The 23,645-nt window shown below is 39.1% G+C and overlaps 1 protein-coding gene across 4 annotated transcripts in view; it reads right to left on the bottom strand.

Moving 5' to 3' along the window:
- Window positions 1-1,341: 1,341 nt before the first annotated feature.
- The window catches only part of LOC127952684 (KAT8 regulatory NSL complex subunit 1), a 67,856-nt gene continuing 45,552 nt past the window's right edge, over window positions 1,342-23,645 (bottom strand). For all 4 annotated transcript variants that reach the window (XM_052551343.1, XM_052551341.1, XM_052551342.1 and 1 more), the window contains 13 exons: window positions 15,989-16,130; window positions 14,859-14,954; window positions 14,328-14,440; window positions 14,020-14,215; window positions 10,782-10,947; window positions 7,294-7,476; window positions 6,042-6,209; window positions 5,791-5,930; window positions 5,595-5,713; window positions 5,441-5,498; window positions 4,960-5,072; window positions 4,006-4,261; window positions 1,342-3,505 (listed from right to left, as the gene is read on the bottom strand). In XM_052551343.1, the coding sequence (XP_052407303.1) occupies window positions 3,272-3,505; window positions 4,006-4,261; window positions 4,960-5,072; window positions 5,441-5,498; window positions 5,595-5,713; window positions 5,791-5,930; window positions 6,042-6,209; window positions 7,294-7,476; window positions 10,782-10,947; window positions 14,020-14,215; window positions 14,328-14,440; window positions 14,859-14,954; window positions 15,989-16,130 (1,984 nt within the window). In that variant the 3' untranslated portion in view covers window positions 1,342-3,271. The remainder of the gene's footprint in view (window positions 3,506-4,005; window positions 4,262-4,959; window positions 5,073-5,440; window positions 5,499-5,594; window positions 5,714-5,790; window positions 5,931-6,041; window positions 6,210-7,293; window positions 7,477-10,781; window positions 10,948-14,019; window positions 14,216-14,327; window positions 14,441-14,858; window positions 14,955-15,988; window positions 16,131-23,645) is intronic.

The following is a 23,645-nucleotide window of genomic DNA, read 5'->3' as shown; positions in this document are numbered from 1 at the left end:
GTCCAAGACTTGAAATATCGGTTTAAAATCATGAATACTGACATGGGACTAAAAGGTAAACAGGAGACAAACGAAAGCGGTTTTTAAAGTTACATATAGCAGGTCGCCTCAGGTTCAGATCACATGAAAAGACGAATTCTACGGAACCAAGTAAACCAATAACGGAGAATATAGCCATTTTAATGAAATTTGCAACCATATGAATGTGAGTGATGCAGTATCATCGCCGCTAGGTGGCAGAACAAAGACTAAATCGCTGTTTTTTCCAAGCGAGTACCACTGAAAGCATCCTGGGAACGTAAATGGCAAGTTATTTCAACAATGCAAATTTGAAAACGCTATAATCAACATATTGCTGCTTTAGTTTCAATTATAGTAAATTAAATGCAGTTGTCCCCTCTTTTTACACGCTGCTTCAGCTAAAGTGCTGCAGTAAAAATACAATGATATATATTATATATATATATATATATATATATATATATATATATATATACACACACACATATATATGTATTCCTGTAGCACTGCGCAATCAAGTGCAAGGTTGGGGGATCGATTCCCCGGGAACACATGATATCATATGTAAAAATCGATAGCCTGAATGCACTAAGTCGCTTTGGATAAAAGCGTCTGCTAAATGCATACATTTAATATACATATACACACACATATACATATACATACACACACACACATATATATATATACATATATATATATATATATATGCAGCCTGGTTTTAAGCTTCCTTTTAACCGTTTTTGTTAATTTTACCTGGCCATAACTTGATCCAGATGATTACATTGCAGACAAATAAACAACCTTTCTCTACAGACCTTGAACATTAATGTGAACAACTGTAATATGTTTTTAAGGGTTTAACATACACACACATACATATGTATATATATATATGTGTGGGGAATTCGTAGCCTAGTGGTTAGTTTGACTCGTGGTTTTGTGGGTTCGAGTCTCGGGCCGGCTATACTACAACTGAGGTGCCCTTGAGCAAGGCACTGAACGCCCAACTGTTCCCCGGGCACCATAGCATAAATGGCTGCCCACTGCACCAGGTGTGTGTTCATGGTGTGTGTGTGCACACTTTGGATGGGTTAAATGCAGAGCAAGAATTCTGAGTATGGGTCACCATACTTGCCTGTATGTCATGTCACTTTCATATAAATACATCAAAGGCATATAAACATGTTAAAGAAATGCAGGTTCTAATCCAAATTCTTACTGATCAAAGCAGTGTATCTGGAACAATTGAACTTTCTACATATAGGAACCTGATGAAAGCATGTTTGTAGGACAACAGAAAGACAGAAGACGCTTGAGTACAATATAATTCACTTTTAATTTGAGAAGCACAAACTGTTGCCTGTCTGTCAGATATTTGCCAATCATCCATAAACTTTTTTTCTTTTTTGTTGCCTCTCCATAAAGAAAGTTAAATATTCGTGTGTCTTCTCCCTAAACAATCAGGACAGCTACAGCCTGAACATCAAACACAGTAAAGAATCAAACAAGGTATGTACAAAATAAACTTTTTTGTTGTTGTTGTCGTTTTGTACAAACTATCACATGCTAAAGTATACACCAGACTCACCCAACCCTCATTCCCCACACTGGAAATTCAAAGTATGAAAATAACTCACACGATACAATATTGGCTTTCGAAAGCTTGTCAAACCTTAAGGTACATTTGCCTGATAAGTACACAGACCCCCACAGAGAGAGAGACATAAAACCATAATTAATGATATTAAGAATGAATGGGACAGTCGTAGATGGTCCCCTTATGATTTGCCACACAACCTCAACAGATGAGATTTCTCTGACGCTATGAACGCTGATACACTCCAGTGAGATAAAAGGAATATATTAAGGATTTCTGGTTTACATGACATCCCTTAAACAAGAACAAATGGCTACAATAGCTAGAAACGTGTGACGACAGATACAGAGAAGCTACTTATAAAAATCTTAAGTAACTGGTGTCCGCTATTAGACTTGTACATTCGTATTAGTTCAAATAACAGGAAGGAGTAGCAAGCAGTGACTCACTGACTGGGGAGCTAACAGAAATTAAAAAAACCGGGGCTGTGACCGCCAGCAACAGAGGAGCCAACGAATGAAAATTTGCCAAGTCCTTTTCTATCAAGCACTCCAGCTGACATTATTACTCGAACATCAAGTTACGGGATTCGATGATGGCTGTAGCTACTGCAGATTGTGTTATTAAACAAAGAGTTTAGACCTGACCAATCAATGAAGAGCTCTTTTATATAGGGTTCGGACGAAATCAAGGTCAAGTGGCACCAAATTTCAGTTTATATTGGAGTGACTCAACGTTTTCTGGACTAACCCGATCATGCACAGCAACGTCAAGTGCTTTAAAATTCACACTAATGCAGGCCCACACGAGAAAGAGCCATTTTGTTCCACGATGCTAAGCTACAGAGTGCAATCTTGTCTCAAATGTTCACATCCTGTGCGTTTATTCAGGTTTACTGGCAATCGTGTCGTGCAAGAGACCAATTAAGTGCTCTAATCAAACAGACAGTGGCGTTTAAAAGGTGCATGAGAGCAGTTTGGTTTTCTGGCACCTGCTCTCTCTCCGTCACTTTGACAGAAGTGGGCCACAGACAAACCGCGCTATTAACGAGAATGTAGGACTGAAATGAAACCAGGAAGTGGAATTCATGCACTTCTCGGGCAAGTTTGTCTGTTTAAAATAATAGGCAGGGAATGTGTAGAGAAAAAGAATTCGAAGTGCTTTCACACACTTTGTCTCTTGCAATCACTATCATTGACTTGATTTTTGCGTTTTATCACTCCAGTATAAACTTCAAATCTAAAGGAGTAAGTTTAGAATTGGAAAATATTGGAAAAATCTGGAAAGGTGCCACACACAATGCAAGCTGAGCCCCTCAGTACGACAGCATGCTAAGGGGGAAGTGCTCTTCTGTTACATACGATACGTTTCGGCGCTGCTTATTTTGGTTTAGCCCTCAAGCTAATTTAATTTAATACACTTTTTTTCTCCAGTGACCCAAAAGCGAGACTGAATTAAAACAAGTCTTCATATGCATCTCCATACAATTCACTAAAAAGCGTGAAAGAATTAACTGATGTTTGAATATCAAACAACAGGGTCTTTCATTCGTTTCGTCGTTGGTTATTTTTTTCCATCTATGCTGCTGCTGTTTCAGGAGTTGGTGAAAGCTGGTGGGCGGGGGTTCGTTGGGTGGGCAGAGTCTAGGCTTCATCGGTGAGTAGGTTTGGGTGGGTTGCTTTGTTTTTGCTTGGCGCAGTCATCATCGAGAGGTGACGGAGGCCCAGCGTCAGACTCCGACTTGGACGACCTGCACCCGGACACCCGTCGAATGGTCCTACAGGGCCTCTCGCCGGCTGGACTGTGTAGGGTTTCGCTCTCCTGCTGCGGATCCACATCCAGGGGAAAGGTCCGGCATTCCCACGGCTGAACCGGCTGGGGAGCCTGTAGGGACAGAGACACGGAGTGAATGTGATGCCATCTAAGAAAACCCACCACATGGCGAAATTTGACCTTTTTTAGGTTTTGATACAAAATGAAAGCTTGAACACGACAAAAGTTATGGCTATCTGAAGTTGGCTGATGTTTTCAGAGATGATGGAAAAGAGATATTATAGAATAATAATTAAATGAAAAACTAATTTTAACCTAATAACCTAACCCAATCTATTTTTCACATTTTCTGAAAATGTCCCAGCATGACATCTGACGGGTTCTCCCAGACTGCATCATAAGTATCTGAGCACAGAGTAACCAAAAGGTTTTTTGTTTCCCAATTCCTCCTCAGCTGCACCAATGTGATAGTCCTTGTAATAAATGTACTGCAGTACAACTGAGCACATGTGAATTTGAATGTACAATAAAGCCTCTAGCTTTTACCTGAAACACTAGCCAGCATAAATTCTAGGAAATGTATCAATGCGGCTTCTATATCAGGAGCCTACCATTTCCTCGTAGGTATCTGGGGTGGAGCAGCGCGTGTCCTCGTTGGACTGCAGCCGCTGCGAGTCTCTGGAGCCGGGTGTGTGGAGGCCGGACAGCATCAGCATCTCTGGACTGACGGGGCTGGAGGGAGATGTCACCGAGTTGTAATCATGCAGCATGTGGAAATGGGGCGTGTCTGGAGACGAGGGCTGCGGTGTGGAGGGGTTTGTGCCGAACATCAACGGGGTTGTCCTTCCGTCCACAGACTTGTATGACCTGTGGAGACAAAGATAAGTGCTGGTCATCATGTGTGTTCAGACTTGGCAGGTTTGATTCGATTTAAACAAACTCTAGTGCGATTGCTCCATGTGTGCTGTGAATAAGTGTAAACGCTGCCAATAAAACCTTGGTGCACACCAAACAAGAAAAGATGTGGTTTAACTGAAATACGAACGCAACACAGACCAACCACATCTAAACTAACCAAAAGCCAGCACAGTTAGGAAAAAGGATCAGAACTGCCATGTCTTTGAAGCAGATCTTTCTTTGTGCGTGGAACAGGAGTTCCCGGAACGAAGAGTGTTTAGCTCTGCACAAAACATTTTTTTGGATATTTGGTAAGATCTGTTACAAAATATATGTCATAAAGCTGCCCAATCAGGTTATGAGCATATCCTCATGCTTTTGGTTTCGTATCTTTAGGTTTGGTGTTAGAAATGAGTGTGAACCAGGACTAATGTACTGAGTGGAACTGAGGTGACGTAGCTGAAATGCATATTGAATAAGTCAATAAGTTCTCAATGTACTGTTGAGGTAAGCAAACAACCTGTAGTCATTTTCTCTCGTTTAAAACTAGAAAGTTACTCATTTGGCATCATGAAGTACAAAATGGAAAACCGCAGACAGTTGCAAAGTTGTTCATCAGGAGAAATTGCACTCTTTCCTAAAAAGGGCAGAGAAAAGCATTGCCCCACCTGCTGCCTCTTCTCTTTGCGATGTTGCTGGCAGTCCAACTCCAGCGAGAGCGCTCCTGCTCCTCACACGGAAGGTGAAGCTGAGAGAACGTGACGTCAGAGAGATCCTCGATCTGAGACAATGAGACAAGATCAGTGAAAACACTATTCAGGGCTACAGGCTATAAAAAAATTAACAAAAACCAAATGACAGAATCACTAGATAAGGATGTTTGTTCAGAACCACCTCAGTACAATCATTAAAAAGAATAGTCTCATAAGAGTCATTTTTCAGGAATCAGACATTGTGTGTTGACACTAATTAATGATATTTGACAAAACTGCTTTCCAGACTGTCTAGATTTTTATTACATTGTCAGCCAGTTTAGATCTTAAAACCCTAATGAGCTGCCAACCAAGAAAGCATTTGGGACATCATCATCCTGCTTCATGCAACAAACCATTAACACGGTCTAAAATAACTGTTAGTTGACAGGCGTACCTCCACAGCATCATCCTCTTCAGATATTGGTTTTGCAAAAATGTCCACTTCTCGCCAACTGCAATTAAAAAGCAAAGGGCAGCATGTTTAGCAGGTAAAGAACGATTCTTTGAATATATGATGCAGGTATGGATCGACAGCTTGTGTCTCTGACCTCGGGGTAAGGATCTCTTTGTACTGTAGTTTCTCCACGCGGGTGGTGGCGGCCACAGACATGGGGATGACGATGTTATTGATGTCGAAGGGGCTCTCTCCTCTCCGTCGGCGAATAGTCTGAAAGAGTCACATTCAGGCCTAAGTAACATGATCTCAAGAGTTTCCACAAACAGACGCTTTGAAGAGCATCTTACGGCAGCGCTGCTGTTGAGGTGGAGGGGTGTGTAGGTCTCGGATATTGACGGCTGTCTCATCAGAGGACTGTGGGTGGGTGTGTTGAGAGCAGACAGAGAGGGGCACGGACTCCCCATGTCCATATTCAACTTTGGAGCATCTACAGACAAACCAAAGACAGTGTTGAGTCACGGGACTTCACTCGATGAGTTAGAGGGAGAAAGAATGATTGAATGAGGAGAGAGAATGAATGAATGAATGAACAACATACTTTCAGCACGGTCCAGCGAGGGTTCACGAGGTCTCTTTCGGCCGTGAGTCCTGTCAAAAGAACTGCTCCGGCCGAAAGGCTGGCGAGAGTCATGTTTACTGGCACTGATTGGGATGTCTAACTGCTGCTGAAAGACCTTCTCTGAGCGCACCTTAGGATGCGACAAACCTGAGAGAAAAGGCAAACAGGGAGATTGATGAATTGATGTAGAGGAAACTTTTTTACATCTTAATCTCTGCATATTTTGATGTTTTAAAGAGATTGTGCTTTACACTTTTTCTACCTTTTTTTCCTAACTTGTCTTTTAACCTGTACTGTTTTCCATTTTAATCTTTCGTTTTTTGTCTTGTTTTCCAGAATCTGAAGATTTAATAACATGCTTTTTGCCAGTATACTCTATTTTATGTAATGTACATAGTTTTGCAATATTTTTCTTGGACATATACTAATTGTTTTTGCAAAACAAATGATTGTCATGCCAAAATATCTCAATAGTTTGGACTAAATACACAACTACCAATAACAGTAACATGTTTCATTATATTACACGTGACTCAACGCTACAATACACAGCACTACATCTGTACGTCCTTTAGAGCTCTAGGATTCATACATGGAATATGAAAGAAACAAATGGAGTCAGCAACTGTGGCTGGACTTGTATGATGCCAGAAATAACTGCTGAGACACTGCAAAGAGCGTCTGGCAGAGAGCACTAATGACAGCCAGACACTCAAAGGTCACTTTAAATGCCCATAGGGTCCGTCACATTTAGACCAAATTTAGACTCTCCTAAAGGTGTGAGAATTTGCCTCCATTACAGAAAAAAAAACAGCTCCTGACATTTCAGATGCTGAGGAAGCGGGGAATTTTAACTCAATATTTTGCATACTGCCAAAGCCATGGCCTACTCGCGAACAATAAGTCTTCTCATCGCGTCATACGTTATGGTTGAACCACTGATGGCAGATGGACTATTCTAATCATGTCTTTCATACTTTTCTGGATCTTGACAGTTTAAGTTACTTGGCAAATATTTGAAAATATCTTAAAATGTGTTCAGAAGACGAATGGAGCGCTTTTATAGGTTTGGAACAACACGGGGGTTAAGTGATTAATGACAATTTTCATTTTGGGGAGGAGTATCCTTTTAATATTTGCTATTTCATTTTTATTTTCAATTTTAATAAAAGCCCTTAAAGGCAAATCAATCAGGGGTTTTGGAGTCTCTTGTAGTTGTTTTCACACTCACGGACTGTGGAGAGGAGAGAGTTGGCGAGCTTGTGTCGGTCTTTGGATGACGGGTCTGAGATGCGGCTCCCCATACACAACTTGTGCTTGAGCGAGATCTTCTTGATGGGCTTGATCTTATCCAGAGGACGATTCTGCCAGTGTCCCTTCAGCACACGCTGCATATGGAGATTCATCATCACATCTGACAGAGAAAATGACACAGTTTATCATCTGAAACATGGTATTACACTGTCAGAAACCCATGCTTCCAGGTAGATCATGTCATCTGTTCCTCTTCCTAATCGGTCATCAAAATGTATAACTTTCTGCACCTCCAAGAACCTTGCAGACTTCAAGTCCTTTATCAATTCCAGATAGACAAGTCTCACATAACATTCTCCTTGTTGAATATCCTGTTTCACTTTAAAAACATTAGATAGTGAAAGTAAAATCGGATCAAACTGTCTTTATAAGACTTCCATTGGATTTTTTTTTCATTGATGGGCTAGAAACAGCAATAAGAGGTCAGGTAATTGTTGGAAATGGGATTGGGATTCAGACAGAAGCATTTACATGTAACTACCTTCCATCCAAACTGATTTGCAATGCATTTAAGGAAAGCATTATAACTTTAGGCATGTTCATTTATGAATCACATTTCACACACAATCAAAGTGTGAATTCAAAGTATCAAATTATTGCTAAAAAATAAATAACCATTAAAGAGCAGGGCATATGGATTTTTGAAAAATATCTGTTTATAACGTAGCTATCCTTAAAAACAAAGAAAAATCTCCAAAGTTGTAAATAAAAAAAGTGCATGATAAAGATAATGTCCCTCTCTCTGAGAGAGAGACAACTCCGAGTCGCCTTAAAGCTGCAGTAGGTAACTTTTGTAAAAATATATTTTTTACATATTTGTTAAACCTGTCATTATGTCCTGACAGTAGAATATGAGACAGATCATCTGTGAAAAATTCAAGCTCCTCTGGCTCCTCCCAGTGGTCCTATTGCCATTTGCAGAAACTCCATCTCTCCCGGTAAAAAACAACCAATCAGAGCTGCGGTCCGTAACTTTGTTCGTGTTCAAAATGTAGAAAAATGTATATAATAAGCGAGTACACCATGAATCCATTTTCCAAACCGTGTTTTTAGCTTGTCCTGAATCACTAGGGTGCACCTATAATAAGTGTTTATATTCTGACTATTTTAGATTGCTTCGGGGGTACCGCGGTGGAGCAACCCAGTACCTTTGTGATTCTTCATAGACATAAACAGAGAGAAGTAGATCCGGCCACAATGTTCTTCCGCAAGACGCAAGCAGCTCTGTTTATTAACCGCTAGAGCGTCAAAAGTTACCTACCGCAGCTTTAACGACTCATCATATTTTCAAATCTTTTCCCCGTCACTGGTATACGTCACTGGGTAACACATTTGCATAATCCTTGCCTGCCCACCGAAATATGAAGTCTGATCAGCCCACAAATACTTCCACTAGTTAGTGTGTGTTTACATCATGTTGAGAAGACCCTGTGTTCAAATATACCACAGAAATACAATTCAATTGTTTTGTGCAAATTTTATCAATAACTGCTTCTCTAATCTTGTCTTTTATCATCGATGGCTTCTAATCTTCTTAATTTGGACTAACAAGCTCTCCGAAACACAACCTGTAAGTACGACTGAAATGTTATGCATACATTTTCTACTGAGTGCTCAATGTGATGTATACCTTGTGCAGCTTTAGGTTTCCAGGTAAGAGACAATATTACTTTCTTATTGAAGTAGTTCTGATAATTTGCTGTGAACCGACTATTTCCTAAGAATGTGTTCGATTATTGTAGAGTGATGTTGTTCTTAATTACTTAATTTAATAATAAAGAATGTAGTTTAGCACACAGTCTTTTTTCTTGCTGTAGCGGTAGTTATAGGGTTAATGCATGAGAGACTGTCATTCTTTGAACATTATAATAGACAGATTTTGGCTTAGAAACTGTATTGTTTCATTAGTTAGTCACGTTAGCACTCAGCTAACCATTATCCACCATTATTGTTTTAAGTGTTCACAGTTTAGCAGCTAAACTTTAGCTGTTGGCATGATTCGCTTGCATAAGTGTATTTGTATTTTGTCATTATTATAAAGAATGCACTGGCGCTGTATATTATTGTTTTATGTATAGGTGCTCTGTCAATGGTAGCGCTGGCTAACTGGCTCAAGAACTGCTCTCTGTCCCAATCACAACAGGCTTAGCCAGTTGACCAATCAGAAGGGAGGAATTTGCTCTGAACTTCCTAGGAACGGATCATTTATGAATCATTGGCAAATGACTCTAATATTTAAATGTTACAATGTCTTCTGACCTTAGATGCATTTATTCGGCCTGTTTTAGATTTCTTATTTTTTTTATTTTAGACATCCATCAATTAGCAACAGGAGACCGTGCTACCATGACTGTCGGGACCGCCGCGGCTCAACAGTGTTTAGTGTCCCGCAGCAGCAGTAGCAGTAGTGTGCAGTCAGTAATCACCAGCAGAGGGCATCAGAGCTCACCTCTAGTGTTCATTATACCAAGGTTCCACTTCCTTTTCCCTCTATCTACTGGAGTTTCACCCATGCTGTCACCTGCCTCTTCCACGCCCATCATTCATTTGCACAATAGACACCAGATTAGAGAGGACAACCGGTTCATATTAATGAGGGAAAATGCATCTCTCTCTGCCAGTCTGACTAAGCTGGCTGCTACTGGCATGCTTAGTCAAGAGTCAGATTGCACTGCTCTTTAAAATGGTTATCACTGCAAAGGTCAGGGAGACGAATGCTTGATCAGCTAATCCGACCAGCACAGCACAGGACTGCTGATCTAAGATCAGCTCCTCAAATCTAATGCTAATGAATTCTCACAGACATGAACAGCAAAAACTTAATCTGAAATCTCAGAACTAATGCCCTGCTCTTAACCCAGAGCAGCCTGCAGGTTATTTTAAGAGGTGCAATAACTAGATCCAGAATTATTAACATTTAAATTAACACCTAGTTGATATGCAAAAAACCCCCCCCAAAAAAACTCATTCTTGAGGCAGACTGTGGGAAATTAACAGAGGGGATAGATAGAGCTGTGCTAGTCATGTGTGGAGACCTTGGTATACTTCAGCCGTCCATGTGACGCAATTGTCATCTTTAGAAGTGTCTGTAGACGTCCGCACAAGCAGTCCACATGCAGCCCAATTCTGTGACCACGTGGATGGTAAGCATACAACAGTGAAGGTGCAAGGTGAAATGTTGAGACAAAATGAGTGGTGCTGTACATGTATCGGACTGTTCCATGCGCGCTCGTCCACATTAGAAAAAACGTTGAAAGCTGTGTGGATACTGTGGTGCACGAGACGGAACAGAACAAGGAAATTTAAGCATACCTGCTTTAATGCTGTTACTGTTTTTGTCTACACGTGGGCATACCGGAAAGAATGAGAGAAACAAGCATTTAAAGGACAGGGGTGTGTCCTCACCGTCTGTAAATGAGAGGATGGGGTGAATGCAGGGGTCGAACTGTGCCAGTCTGTCCAGTAGAGGGAGCTGGTGCTGGGTGTCTGCAGGAGGAAGAGCACGTCCACTGCACATCACACACTGAGCATTCAGCTCACAGCCACAGCGAGGAGCCACTGACCTCTGAGCCTGACAAGCACAGAAGATAAGAGCAGATGTTAATTAAATAGAAACATCAGCCCTGCATTGATACATGACTCCACAAAAGAATAAATATTCAATGTATACTACAGTTATACTTTTATGGAGAAAGGACACACTGAACTGATCAAATTAAACAATTTATATAAATGCTGTTCTTCTGGTCAAAGAATAGTGAAAAAACGCATTACCATGTCCATTTAAATAAATAAATAAATAAATAAATAAATAAAAGAAAAAAAGGTATAATATAAACCAACTGTTTTCAACATTAAGATGATGAGGTTTCAATAGTAATGATGATTTGTGTTAGGAACAAATTCTGTTTTTTTTCACTAAATGTTTTGCAGCCTTAAATTCTGAATAGTGTATTTAAGATATTTAGGATTCGTGAACACGCTGCACATTGTTCTTTTTTGTCCAGCAGCAGAATAAACAAATAAACAAACAAAGGGGTCTGAAAATATATTTCATATAAAAAGACGGTGAGAGAGAGAAGTATTATACTCGGTATATAACCAGACATCTCTCTTTGTGCTCAAAACGCAAAAACAAGAAATAAAAACCAGCATACATGGATCATCATCACATATGCTTTTTGTAGGAACAATTTATGAAGTCTAGCTTTGGTCAAATGAATTCGATGCAAGACTTTAAGCTGAATGAGACTTAGCCGAGCACATACAGTGGTAGAGTTAACTCTAGCAAGAGCCTCAGACCATAGCTCTTGGGACAACTGGATTTGCAACTCATTCTCCCAGTTCATCCTCAAGCAGTTAAGAGAAGATGTACTAGAAATCAAATATGCTTTTTATTCATCTTAAAAACAACAAAAAACCAATCAAGGCTTTCAAGTGCCGTCCTCTGCGATCTTGCTTTTTGTGACCAAAATCTCAAAAGCACCAGCATCTGAAATGTCTGTCTGGCAGTGATCAGCCTTCCCCTTTGTCTCCGTTGACTTGAGTCAACCCTTCCAACCTGACGCTCTCACACAAATCTCTGCAGCAGATGACCACACACTGATCCGGAGCTGCTGACCCAGTTTTGCATGTGTGCCTAGCGCTCATGTGCTCGTGTCATTAACCCACAGCACAGCGCTGGAGAGAAAGAGCGAACGGGTTGCTATTGGCAACTGTGCCCAGTTTTTCCGAGCCTATTCAAACAAGAGTGCTTCACATTAGAGCAGGACGGTTGTACAGGGACTATCATCGCTGCAATCACAGAAAACACCTGGATTACAAAACTCAAAGGCTTTTTTAGTTGCAATGTACTGCAAAATTGGTTGCATTTCAACAAACAAAAAAAGTGTTTCCAGATCCATTTTGCACATTTTGAAACATGTCAACTAAAGAACTAACAAAGCTTTTATGTGCAAGTTAAGCAGAACACTATTTTACTGACAGATAAATATTCTGCACAGCTGCACATTTAAACATTGACAATATTCAATCGTAATCTGCAAAGCAGCCAATTTTTTATTTATTTTTTGACGTAATAAAGGTTGCAATACAATACACCTATTAAAACCATACTGCTCATATAATTTTTTTTATAGAAATGATATATTAAAATACATAAATATATATATTAGGGCTGGGCGGTATACCGGTTCATACAGAATACCTGTGTTTATTTTTCTTCTGTTATATGATACTGATTTCTGTCAGTATCATATGATAAGCTAATAAGCTGGCAGTATGTTTCTATCTGTCCTTGTTCAAACGTAATGGTGGAGATTTTAAAAGCCATTGAGCTTCTGTCTCTATCTGGGGCAGCGTTCATCTGGAGTGCTGGACATCAATTTAGCAGGTAGTTTATAACCGGCAGTGTGAGTGAATCTGGCTGTTAGTACACTGATGACACTAGTGGCATTTCTCCTAACATTTCAAGAGTGTTGACTCTGAATGACATCCAAGCGCTGTTATTTGAAATGGAGCTGAGCTTGAGTGGGGTTGCGCTTATTGTTTTAGCACATGCCTGCACATTCTCTCTCACAGTGGGCCTGCGTTATGGGAGGAATCGAGTTTTAAAGGCTGTTCAGGGAACAAATAGATCTGTAAAAGAAGAGCTGAGACTGTGTAGCCATCTTATGAATATGACAGGACAGCTGTCTGTTAGACATGGACTGTTTCACCAGGTCCTAACCAGAGATGGGCAGATGCAGGATAAACGCTGTGTCTTTCAGTCTTTTAAGTTTCGGTCCTAACCAGCCAAACTACATTTTTACAGCCGCTTGGTTTCTATTACACATAGAAACACCACTCGACCAAGATCCTGACCCTATAAATTACACAGTCAAATATGTCCAAGTTCTTAAAAATGCAATATTATATGACAAACCAATCAAACTCCACAGGGGTAACCATTAAAAGGATATTACTGAGGCTTTAAATATGGTTTTCTGCTTTCTAAAGACTGACACAAATCACACAATTACTACTTATATTGACTGTTTTTAGGAAAGTTAAAATGAATAATAAGTGCTTTAAAATATGTATTTATTGCATTTCTCTGTTTGCATGTACATATTTTCGAGAATAATTTATATCTTTAGTTCAATGAAAATATAAATGCCAATAATAATTTTACACAGACAAACACACACAACTGCACTAAAGATATGATAAACTATTCTTGAAAATATCTGGATCCAAACATATAAGATATGCAACACATCTCTATTATCACATTTGGAAGATAAAACTTGCTCTAGTCAACCATTTGTCATTCACAGCAGTGACAGTTCTGAAGCAGTACTGTGATCTCTGTAACACTGCGTCTCTTTAATCTGTAACCTTTGTAAGAAGCCCACTGGGACCTTAGAGAGCTCACTACATCTGGAGTAAAACACTTCCACAGGTGACATAGAAAGAGCTTGTTTTAGCCGCCTCGCTCACTACTTTCATACCTAGTGATCTTCACTGACATGTCATGTCAAAAAATTTAAATGAGGGTTTAAAAAGAAATGGAAATTTGTCATTAGTGTACTGTTTTAGTGCAAATGTGTTAAGTGTTGAAGTGTAAACAGCGCTCTCTGCTCAAAAGCACAAATCTCCTTACCTTACGATTGAGACTGGTGAGCGAGCCGGGCCGGAGGACTCTGCGCTTCCTGCATGAGAGCAGCGGACGCGTGCGGGCCGCAACACATGTGCTGTCTGGTGCAGGAGAAGCCTGAGGGCCCGTCTCCAGCTTCTGCTGGGACTCGGAGCGGCTCTGCTCGTCTGGGTCCAAGGTGACAGGGGAACTGGGCAGTAAGCTGAATGAGGAGGAGAAATCATCTTGAATGAACATGACAATAAAAGTGACATTTCTGCTTTTCAGTGAGAAAAAAAAGAAAAAAAAGAAGAATGATATATGGTCGTTCATACCTGTTGATAACACCATTGACTTGTTTCACAGGTCCACAGCTTTTCCTCAAGTCAGTTTCTGTGACGATACCATTAGATGATACAGATGTTTCCACTTCACCAGTATCAAGCTCCTAAAAACACAAAAAACAAATGTGATGTTGGAAAGGACATCCCCTGAGTTGGTCTGGATGAGCTGAATGGTTCTTGCTGCATTTCTTCACTCCTCTGAATGGATGAAAAGGTCAGCGGTGCTTTGCATATGACAGACAAAAGGACTGAGTGTTTGTAGCCCCTCTTCTCAATTCTCTCGCTCAACAATCCCAGCATTCTCTAAGGCTATGTGTGGGCCCGTATCATGAGCGCTTTATCTGTTAGTGTTGGAATTAAACACACTAATGGGTCTTTTATTATAGATAGTTCATTAGTTATAATATGGTGTAAGAGAAAATAACACACGTTTGTCTTACATGATAGCTTAGACTGAGTTCAGGACTAGGCTGACTGTGTAGTAGTTTGTTTAGTGTTCTTCAGTGTGGTCATGGGTCTTACCCGTGGGACAGGGCAGGTAATGGTCTCTGTCCTTGAGTCACTGTTGTCCTCTGGCACTGACTCACACACGGAGCTCTCCCCAAGTGCAACACAGCCCTATCAAGGCAAAAAACTGACAAATTATAGACCAGAACTTCAGTCCATCAAAATCATGTCAAACTTTCTATTTTTGATTTTCTAGAAAACAAACAAAAGTAATTCAGATCAGTAATTATTATTATTTTTAAAGAAATTACTACTTTTACTGAGCAAGGATGTGTTAAATTGATACAAATTGACATTGTTAAAAAAGATCTTGATTTTGAATATCACGTTTATTTTTATTATTATTCAAAGAATCCTGAAAAAGTATCACAGGTTCCAAAAGAATATTAAGCAGCACACTGGAGTAATGATGCTGAAAAATCAGCTTTGATCACACAAATAAATTATATTTTAAAAGTATAATAAAATAGAAAAATGTTGGTTTAAATTGTAATTTTTTGCAATATTACTGTCTTTCTCTGTTTGATCAAATAAGTGCAGCCTTGATGAGCCAAAGATACTTTAAGTAAAATAAAAAAACATTTTTACTATGTAGAAAATAAAAACAAAAAGTTTTACAGTCAATATTACATTTATCAACACTTGTCTCATGCAAATCACATATTATAAACCTTGATAAATGTAAAGAAAATGTTTGTGCCTGTTTTTAGAAAGAAATCTCTTTTGCTCTGCATTGTTGATTTATTATAAAAAGACGGTAAAAACAGTAATATTGTGAATAGTACAACTTTAACAAACAGTTAATATATAAAATATAATGAAAACTGGTTTATGAGATCAACAATACATATCTACAATTTCAACATTTCATGTAGAGTCAGAATGATCTTAATACACAGCCATCATTTCACATTTCAGGCAAATAGTGCCAATTAATGATATTCTCCAAATGATCTGATTGTGTTTGTGAAGTTGTAAAAGTGTCAGTTTAAACAAAAACAGAGCAAATGAATGATGAAACAATGCCACGGGAACATGAGAGAGCACCCACGTTGCCAAGTTACTGTGGCAGACGCTACCTCTGCTGGGTTAAAGCTTAAACTACACGGTAAACATCACAAAGTGAACAAAGTAAACATGCACACCTTGCTGGAGCGGATTTGTCTGTAAATGTCGGTCTGTTGGCGTATACGGTACTCCAGATCTGAAACCTGGGCCTGCAGCCAGTTCCAGTGACTGATGATGGCAGCTCGGTCAACAGCATAACGGCCTTCTGCTCTCCTACATCTGGAAAACACAGAAATATACCGCTTACAACTCACAGCAAGAATCATTCATGTTTTAGGAAACATTTGTCTTCATAATTAGCATTCGCACTGAAGTTTCAGCTAAATGCACAAATGCATCCCCAATGACTTTACTTCTAAAAGACTTATGTCAAGGTACTTAGTGTGGACAATGAGTTATAATTTGGTTGGAGTCATTTTCAGACGCAGTTCTTCACAAACTCCAGTCCTGTTTCTACCCACAGTTCTACAGTCCTTTTTCTTTATAAGAGTAATATATAATGATGTGGAGTGAAAAACATTGAGTAACCTTTGTCTGCTGGTTATTGCCTCCCCACAGCACAGTGACATGGAAGTGAGAAAACAAAATCTGACTGGAAGTTAACCAAGAACATCAGTTCCATCCAAAACTTCCTCTAGATGTTTGTGTGCGTGAGAATTTAGCAAGCCACTTGACAGGCTATTCAGTGAGACTTTTCCCATAAAAACACTCAACTTCCTCCCTTTGAACATCACAAAAAAAAATGAAATAGAGATAACCAGGGTCAAGCACTGTCAAAAATGCACGGAACTGACCTCTGACCTCTTTACATTAGCCCCAGTACATTCTTGCATAACCTCTGCTCTCTCAGCTCTTGCAGTGTGGCAACATTAACCAAGTAAAAGCAGTGCACTGCTGAAAATAAAAAGATTGCAAAACCAGAGAAACAAACAACATCTTTTTCATCTGAAGTACAACATGACTCAAGATTTCCCTGAATCAGAGCGAGTAAGAGATTTGAGAGATAAAAGTGAAGGGGAAAAGGAAAGGCATCAGTGTAACCACAGAGGAAAATGACGAGAAGAGAACTAAAAGCGTACTGAAGACAGAAACACACACTTATCACTACTTTGTGTTTTCTTCTAACAGTCCAATAAGTGTGCTTTTTATAGGCTGGAATTACACTCAGATCTGCTTTAGAGGAGCTTGACAACAACAAAAGCTTGTCTGAAGCCTCGCTCTTTTTTTTTTCTTTTCACCAGAGAAAATACCAATCAATAGACTCTCGTTCTCAACTTTTAAGATTTTTGTGTTTTCGTGCTTTTATCCTGTGGGTTTCAGTCCCAAATGTAGATAGAATGAAACCAACTTAAGGTCATTTTCACTAAAATCACAAGTTCCCAGTTGGTTTTCAATGGGAAAAAGCATTGAAGCTCATCATGATCATCATCATCATAATTCTCGTTTAAACAATATGCAATTTAACATTATTGAGTGTATCACAACAATCAAACAAACACCCAGAGAACATACACATAAACATGATTCAGATTATGCTTTCACTCTGTAATTAAGTCTATTAAAATACTTTTAGAATTCCCCCAAACTTTAAGATAATTGGGCCAAAAAATTGACTGATAATTAAGTTAATCACACGTAGAGTGGCGTTTTTTCTCCAAATATCAGCACGAGTGCAAATGTGATGTTGATTTGATCAAAAGTAAAATCTCTGCATCTCAATGGTGTTTGGTCAGCCGTTTGAAAGAAAGCGTTAAATAAATGACTCAACGAATCACTCATGCATTAAACAAGTATACTGCCACTTCAGATGCAGATTCTCAGTTTCCTCTGCATTGCAAACAACTTTAACTGCCCTATAGTGTCTTACTATTAGAATTTGATTCAATTTAAGCATGAGACAAAAATGATGCTTACATTTTGTAATGTAAATTTTTTTCTGACATAATTAAAAGGTAAAAATGTCCATAAAAGCTAAATATCAATTTTAACTTGCTGGAAAAGTTGATTTCTGTCATGCCTGCAAACTAACCACTGCACAGAATATGAAGAACATTAAATGCTTTGGGAGTCAGCTTTCCATGGCAGTCCTAAACCTGTGAAAGTACCAACACAATATCATCCAATTATCATATCAACAAAATCCCTTAAAATATCTAGATATCACACCACTACTACCAACACCACAGAGACAGCGGATTGCATTAAATGATTTGGACTAAACTTGTCAGATGTACTGATACTTCAGGAACATGCCAAACTGTATTCCCACTGAGAATCTGGAAAGATAACTGGCCCAGATATGAGCTCACAATCTGTGACCGTGAGGAGAGCTGGCATTTATCTGTGCTACAGCCTGCACACACAGACAGAAAATCATGCTCCGCTTCACTTCAACCAACCTTTCAGTTTCATTCTTTAAAAAAAAGAAAAAATGTAAATAAAAATTCACTAACATTAAAGGGATTGCCCATTCAAAAAAAAAAAAAAAAGGTCACGATTGTTGACAGTAAAAGCCTTGTGGGCAGCACACAGACATCCAGCACCATTGTGCTACGGGAGTTCGAATCCGGACTCAAGGACCTCTGCTGATACTGCACCTCCATCAGCTCTGATCTGGCCTATCATAAAGGCAAAAATGTCCAAAAAAGGTAATCATCTATATTTTTAAGGAAGCTGGTAACCAACTGGTTTTGCTTCCTATAGGCTTCCATTCTATGGACAAAAAAAGAAAAAGAAACTATAATGCAAGTCAATGGGAACTAGAACTATTTGGTTCCCAACATAATACTACAATTAAAAACATTACTAATACACAATTAAAATGTATAAATATATTATTATTAATATAATATTATTATAAACATCATCAGAACACCATGAACAGGCATAACAAGTATAACTGTTCGATTTTGAAGACAATGTGCATATAGATTTCACCAATAACAAGAATCTGTTTCGAAGAGGCTGACAAAGACAGGAATGAGGCTTCTGTAAACATGCTATGATTCCCTGGAACAAGCTTTACAAACATTGTTTGCAGTCTTTTTTTCTCTTCGCTGGAATGCCATGTTACCTCTGCTGCCAGTTCAGATGAGCGTTTTGTGTTTCTGGGCATTCAAAATGTTTCCACATGGGTTCAGGGTGGGGGAGGGACTGACACGTAATACACACAGCTGCCACAAGAGGCAGCACATGAACATAAGTGAATATGATGCATGTTTCATGCCAGGAAGAATGTGATTTTTTTTTTTGTCTGGGTGAAAAGAGCTTTTCAAACGTCTGTATGTGTGTGAGAATTATCTTGCGTGCATACAAGTAATACATTTGATCCGAGCAAGCGATTGTGGTGCAGAGACCCCAGATCTGAGCACAGATCAGATGCTTCCCAACCCGTTGTCCTCTGGAGGAAACAGGAAACAAGCTGGAAGCGGCCACAAAATTAAAACAAGAGACTGTGTGTAAAGATCTAAGGCAGGTAATGTCATCACAGCTGAGTGAGTAAGGGAAATTTGCATAAGCTAATTTGATCTACAATACATTTTCGACGACATACGAGCCTTCAAATGTGAGTCACATGCCTGCTATAACACGTCATGCCCATGTAGACTAAAAACTATGCAACGCAATTAAGTAGTATTACATGTAACTTTACTCAAATGCCTTTCAATTTGTCCCATGCAATCTTCCGGTCCACTTTCGCCAAAATAAATAAATGCATTTGTTTTAAAGGAATTTAAACATTAAAAATAAGCCCACAATCCAAATCAATAAACCTACAGGTCTACTGAATTTGCCACCATCTCATACTCTGCCAGTGATAAAAACACAGCCAATTAGCATTATAAAAACCCAGCCTATTTTCCAGGACCCAGATTTAGCTTTGATTAACAATTACACACTCCATTTGACACAAAACAGAATCATTTTAACAGGACAAATCACAAGCCCTCTAAAGAAACAAGTCACACAAATACAGCCAAACATTTATAGGCCAAATAATCCAGAAACCTTCAGCTTGATGCCAAGTGGTTCAATCATAAGAAAAGGCCCACGTTCACTAGGGTTGGCAAAGTCAGCTGACATCGTGATTCCTTCTGCATGGAAAGAAAGATGCAGTGACGAAAGAAGAAAGCAGTCATGTTTACAACTGTGGTGATGAGCACTTATCTGGATCAACTAAACACTAGATTTTCAAAACTATGTGAAATATATAAAGTCTGCTGTACATGTGCTTTTGAAATACGTCCAAGAGTTTTACACACTGATCTGTTATTGTGATGACACTTCCTTGCCCCTAAAAAACATGAGCTACGGTTGTCTGTCATATGGCCTCTTGGACAGGCCTTAGCCACTTAAAGCAGACAAGGTTCTGCCGTCAGTCTGAAGGTCTGGCTACACAAGACTAGAAAGTGTTAGAAAATTATTTCTCATACAAAACAGAACTCAAGACATTTTTGGTTGTAAATCCAGATCAACGACCTTAAAACAATTCATATTCACAAGACTGAACAGGATAGTCCCTGAATTTCAGATTTCATGATGCTAGTATATAATCTTATGAGTATATTGTGTAATAACCAACACATAATATTAGGGATGCCCCGATGTATAGCCCACCGATATTTATCGGCCGATTTTGGTTATTTAAAAGCCATCAGCATATTGGAAATAGCATGATTTTTTTTTTCAGGTAATATGCAGCTTTTTGTTTAAATCAGTGTAGAACACGGATTCACAAAAGGTCACATCACACACCTTCAGCACTTCTGTGAACGGAGAAAACAGAATAAAACTATATATGCTACACCAAAAGGAATATATATGCCTACTACACAAAATATTTTTCACTTAGGAAATCATTAACAGATTAACAAAAAAAAAAAAAAATTGTGCTGAGTTTCATATAATTGTAATGAAATACTGATTCTACTCTGTGTACCATTCTTTTTTTTCTCTCTTTCTCTCTCGTTTTTAAGATCTGCTTTATGCAATTGACCAATACAGTTATCGGCCGACAGTTGTTTGTTAAAATCAGTATCGGCCAAAAATAAAAAAATCCTAACTGTGTATTCCTACATATTACGTTTCACTTTCACTATGCAAAGACATCTATAAATAAGTCATTTGTAGATAAAATCCCCCTGCTGTGGTACTATCAAAATACTTTTTCCTGACACAAATGTTTAGAATGGGGGCATGATTATATGTTTGAAGAGTAATATTGCAAAAGGAATTAAAAATGCTTGCTTGCTACATGCTTCTCCAAAGCAAACATGGGCCGTATCAAAGAAAAAGTACATAAACCATACTGATTCTTGGTATTAAAAAAAAATAAAAAAATAAAAGGATGATGACTAACCTCCTCTTTAACTCAACTTGAACATCACATGATAATGTGGTGTAGCACTTAAAATCATAACAACTTGCAAGTAGAGCGCAACCACTCAAAAATCTCCCCAAGTTAAGCGAGATGTTCTGAAGTGCTGATGATCGACAGAAAAATAAAGCTGCTTAACCTTTCTCTGATGTTTCCTACAGACTGTGACCTCTGCACAGAACAAACCACGATAAAGTCTAACATTAGCACTAGCGAAGACAAAATCACAGCCCAACTCAAGTGGGAATGGGTGGAAGGACGGGAGCGTCCCATCTCAAGGTCAGAAAACTACAGAATCTCTCTCTGTAACACACACAGTGGCTGGGGATTGTCAACTGAAGCAGTACCAGGACTGATCAACGCTGCAAATCTCAAAAGCAGAACTCTCTCTCATTAAACAGTCATAATAATCATTATTTCTCATCAAAAATAACAACTGTATACACACATTACATTATATATATTAATATATTTCTATTACTATATTAACAGTGCCATGATTTATAATAATAAATCATGTTTTGTTTTATTACACTACTTCATTACATAATAAATGTAATTAAAAAAAGGATACTTTTATCACTACTGCAACGTTGGTGTCACACCAAGTGCATTTTCAGGCTGGACTCTCATCCACATCATTCATTGCTTTTATGATGAATTCCTTCGCCTCCGACACTTACATACACACCCTGCTTATTCAGGAAATGACAGAACAAGGTGGAGAGCAAAATGAAAACACAGGAAATCTAGCCTGCGGTGATTACGCGGGTAACATGCAGACAGCCGAGACGAGAAGACTGAATACACACACCTGCATGCATGCAAATAGCAACGACCTTGAGCACAATCATTCATAATAGAGTTAAGGTGGCTCAGGAAGATGCCGATGGCATGGGGGAGCGGGGTAAACTGTTGGGCAAAAAGTCAAAAAGCATTACCCTGCATTTGTAATCACGGTGAGAAAGTGTGCATGTGTGTGAAGGGCAGAAGAGTGCTGACTTCAAGGCCAGGGACAGAGCCACTCTACTGTAGACATGATATGAGTGTCGTCTGGAGAACAAAGAGTTTGATGTGATGAGAGAGAAAGAGTCCCGCCCCCTTCAATGTCACATGACTGGTAGGAGGCAGACATGGAGCAAAATAAAGGAGGAAAGAACAGAGAATGGAAAAGAAAGAAAAGGCATGCCAAGTTTACTGCATGAATATAGTGTTTAAGCATGCTTAAAATAGCTTTTATTGTATCGTTTAGGAGCCGTACGGGGCTGAAAAACTCATTCAACAGCATTCCGTCCAACGACGAAAAAAATATACAAAGTAGCATTTACTACATCATTCTTAATCATGTCTATTTCTGTATTTCACCAAACTTCATTATATCTGACTATTCTTTCTGCTACCAATAACAGCAGTCTGTAGTAATCTCAACACCTTGTTAATATTCTTCACCATATTTCATATTAAATTAAACAGATATCATCTAAATAATCCATGGCCCATAAACTCTGAACAGTTGAGTATGTGCGGCATGTGTGGATGGTGGGCCTTGTCTCTCACACAGGAAGCCCATGCCCCCATTTTTCCAGCTCCCAGTGCATTACTACAAGTCAGCAGATTTCCACAGTACTGACCATACGCTCCAAACACACTCCCATATATCCCCCACTGCTCTCAGTGTGTGCTGGAGGCCGTGGTTTGCTAGATAACGCTGTGAACTCGTAAATAACGTGCCCATAGTCGTGTGTGGGGGGTGTTAGTACTGATAGAAGAGGGTCTGGAGGGTGTGATAATAAGCATGTGTCTTTGTTGACCACAACACAAAACCGACCGTCGCTCCCGCTACAAAAGGGCTAAAGTGGCGCCTGAGGCTAACAAAAGAAATTATGGTTGAATTGCTGTGCTAATGTTTAACTTCAGCAGCTAGCCTAAATCAAAACAGTCTCTGACTAGTATTTCAACATTCTTGATGAACAAACATTCAATCACCATTATTTTGATTTTTGAGCCGAGCACTATGAACTTCATAATCACATCCCATTGCTAAAAGGCACTGCTCACAGATGTTAATCTCAGGTGTTTCTCCAAGAATATAGTCTCCACAGGTTCAACCACAGGTCAGAGTAGGACATGATCAGCTGATCACAGCTGCACAAGGACAGATATGAGGATTGCAACATATATTCCCAAACATGTAAATATTTCCAGCGTAATTTAGAGAAAAACAGTGATCCATCTGGAGAGTTTCTGTAACTGATGGAGCTTGCATGTAAACTCTTGCATAAACAGGGTGACGCTGAACTTTTTTAGCCAATTGAACATACACGTGGTCTATAACCAGTTCAAGATTTATTTGTAGA

Source organism: Carassius gibelio, chromosome B3 (assembly GCF_023724105.1).
Source record: "Carassius gibelio isolate Cgi1373 ecotype wild population from Czech Republic chromosome B3, carGib1.2-hapl.c, whole genome shotgun sequence".
NCBI lineage: Eukaryota > Metazoa > Chordata > Actinopteri > Cypriniformes > Cyprinidae > Carassius > Carassius gibelio.
This window is presented reverse-complemented; position numbering and strand designations above follow the sequence as displayed.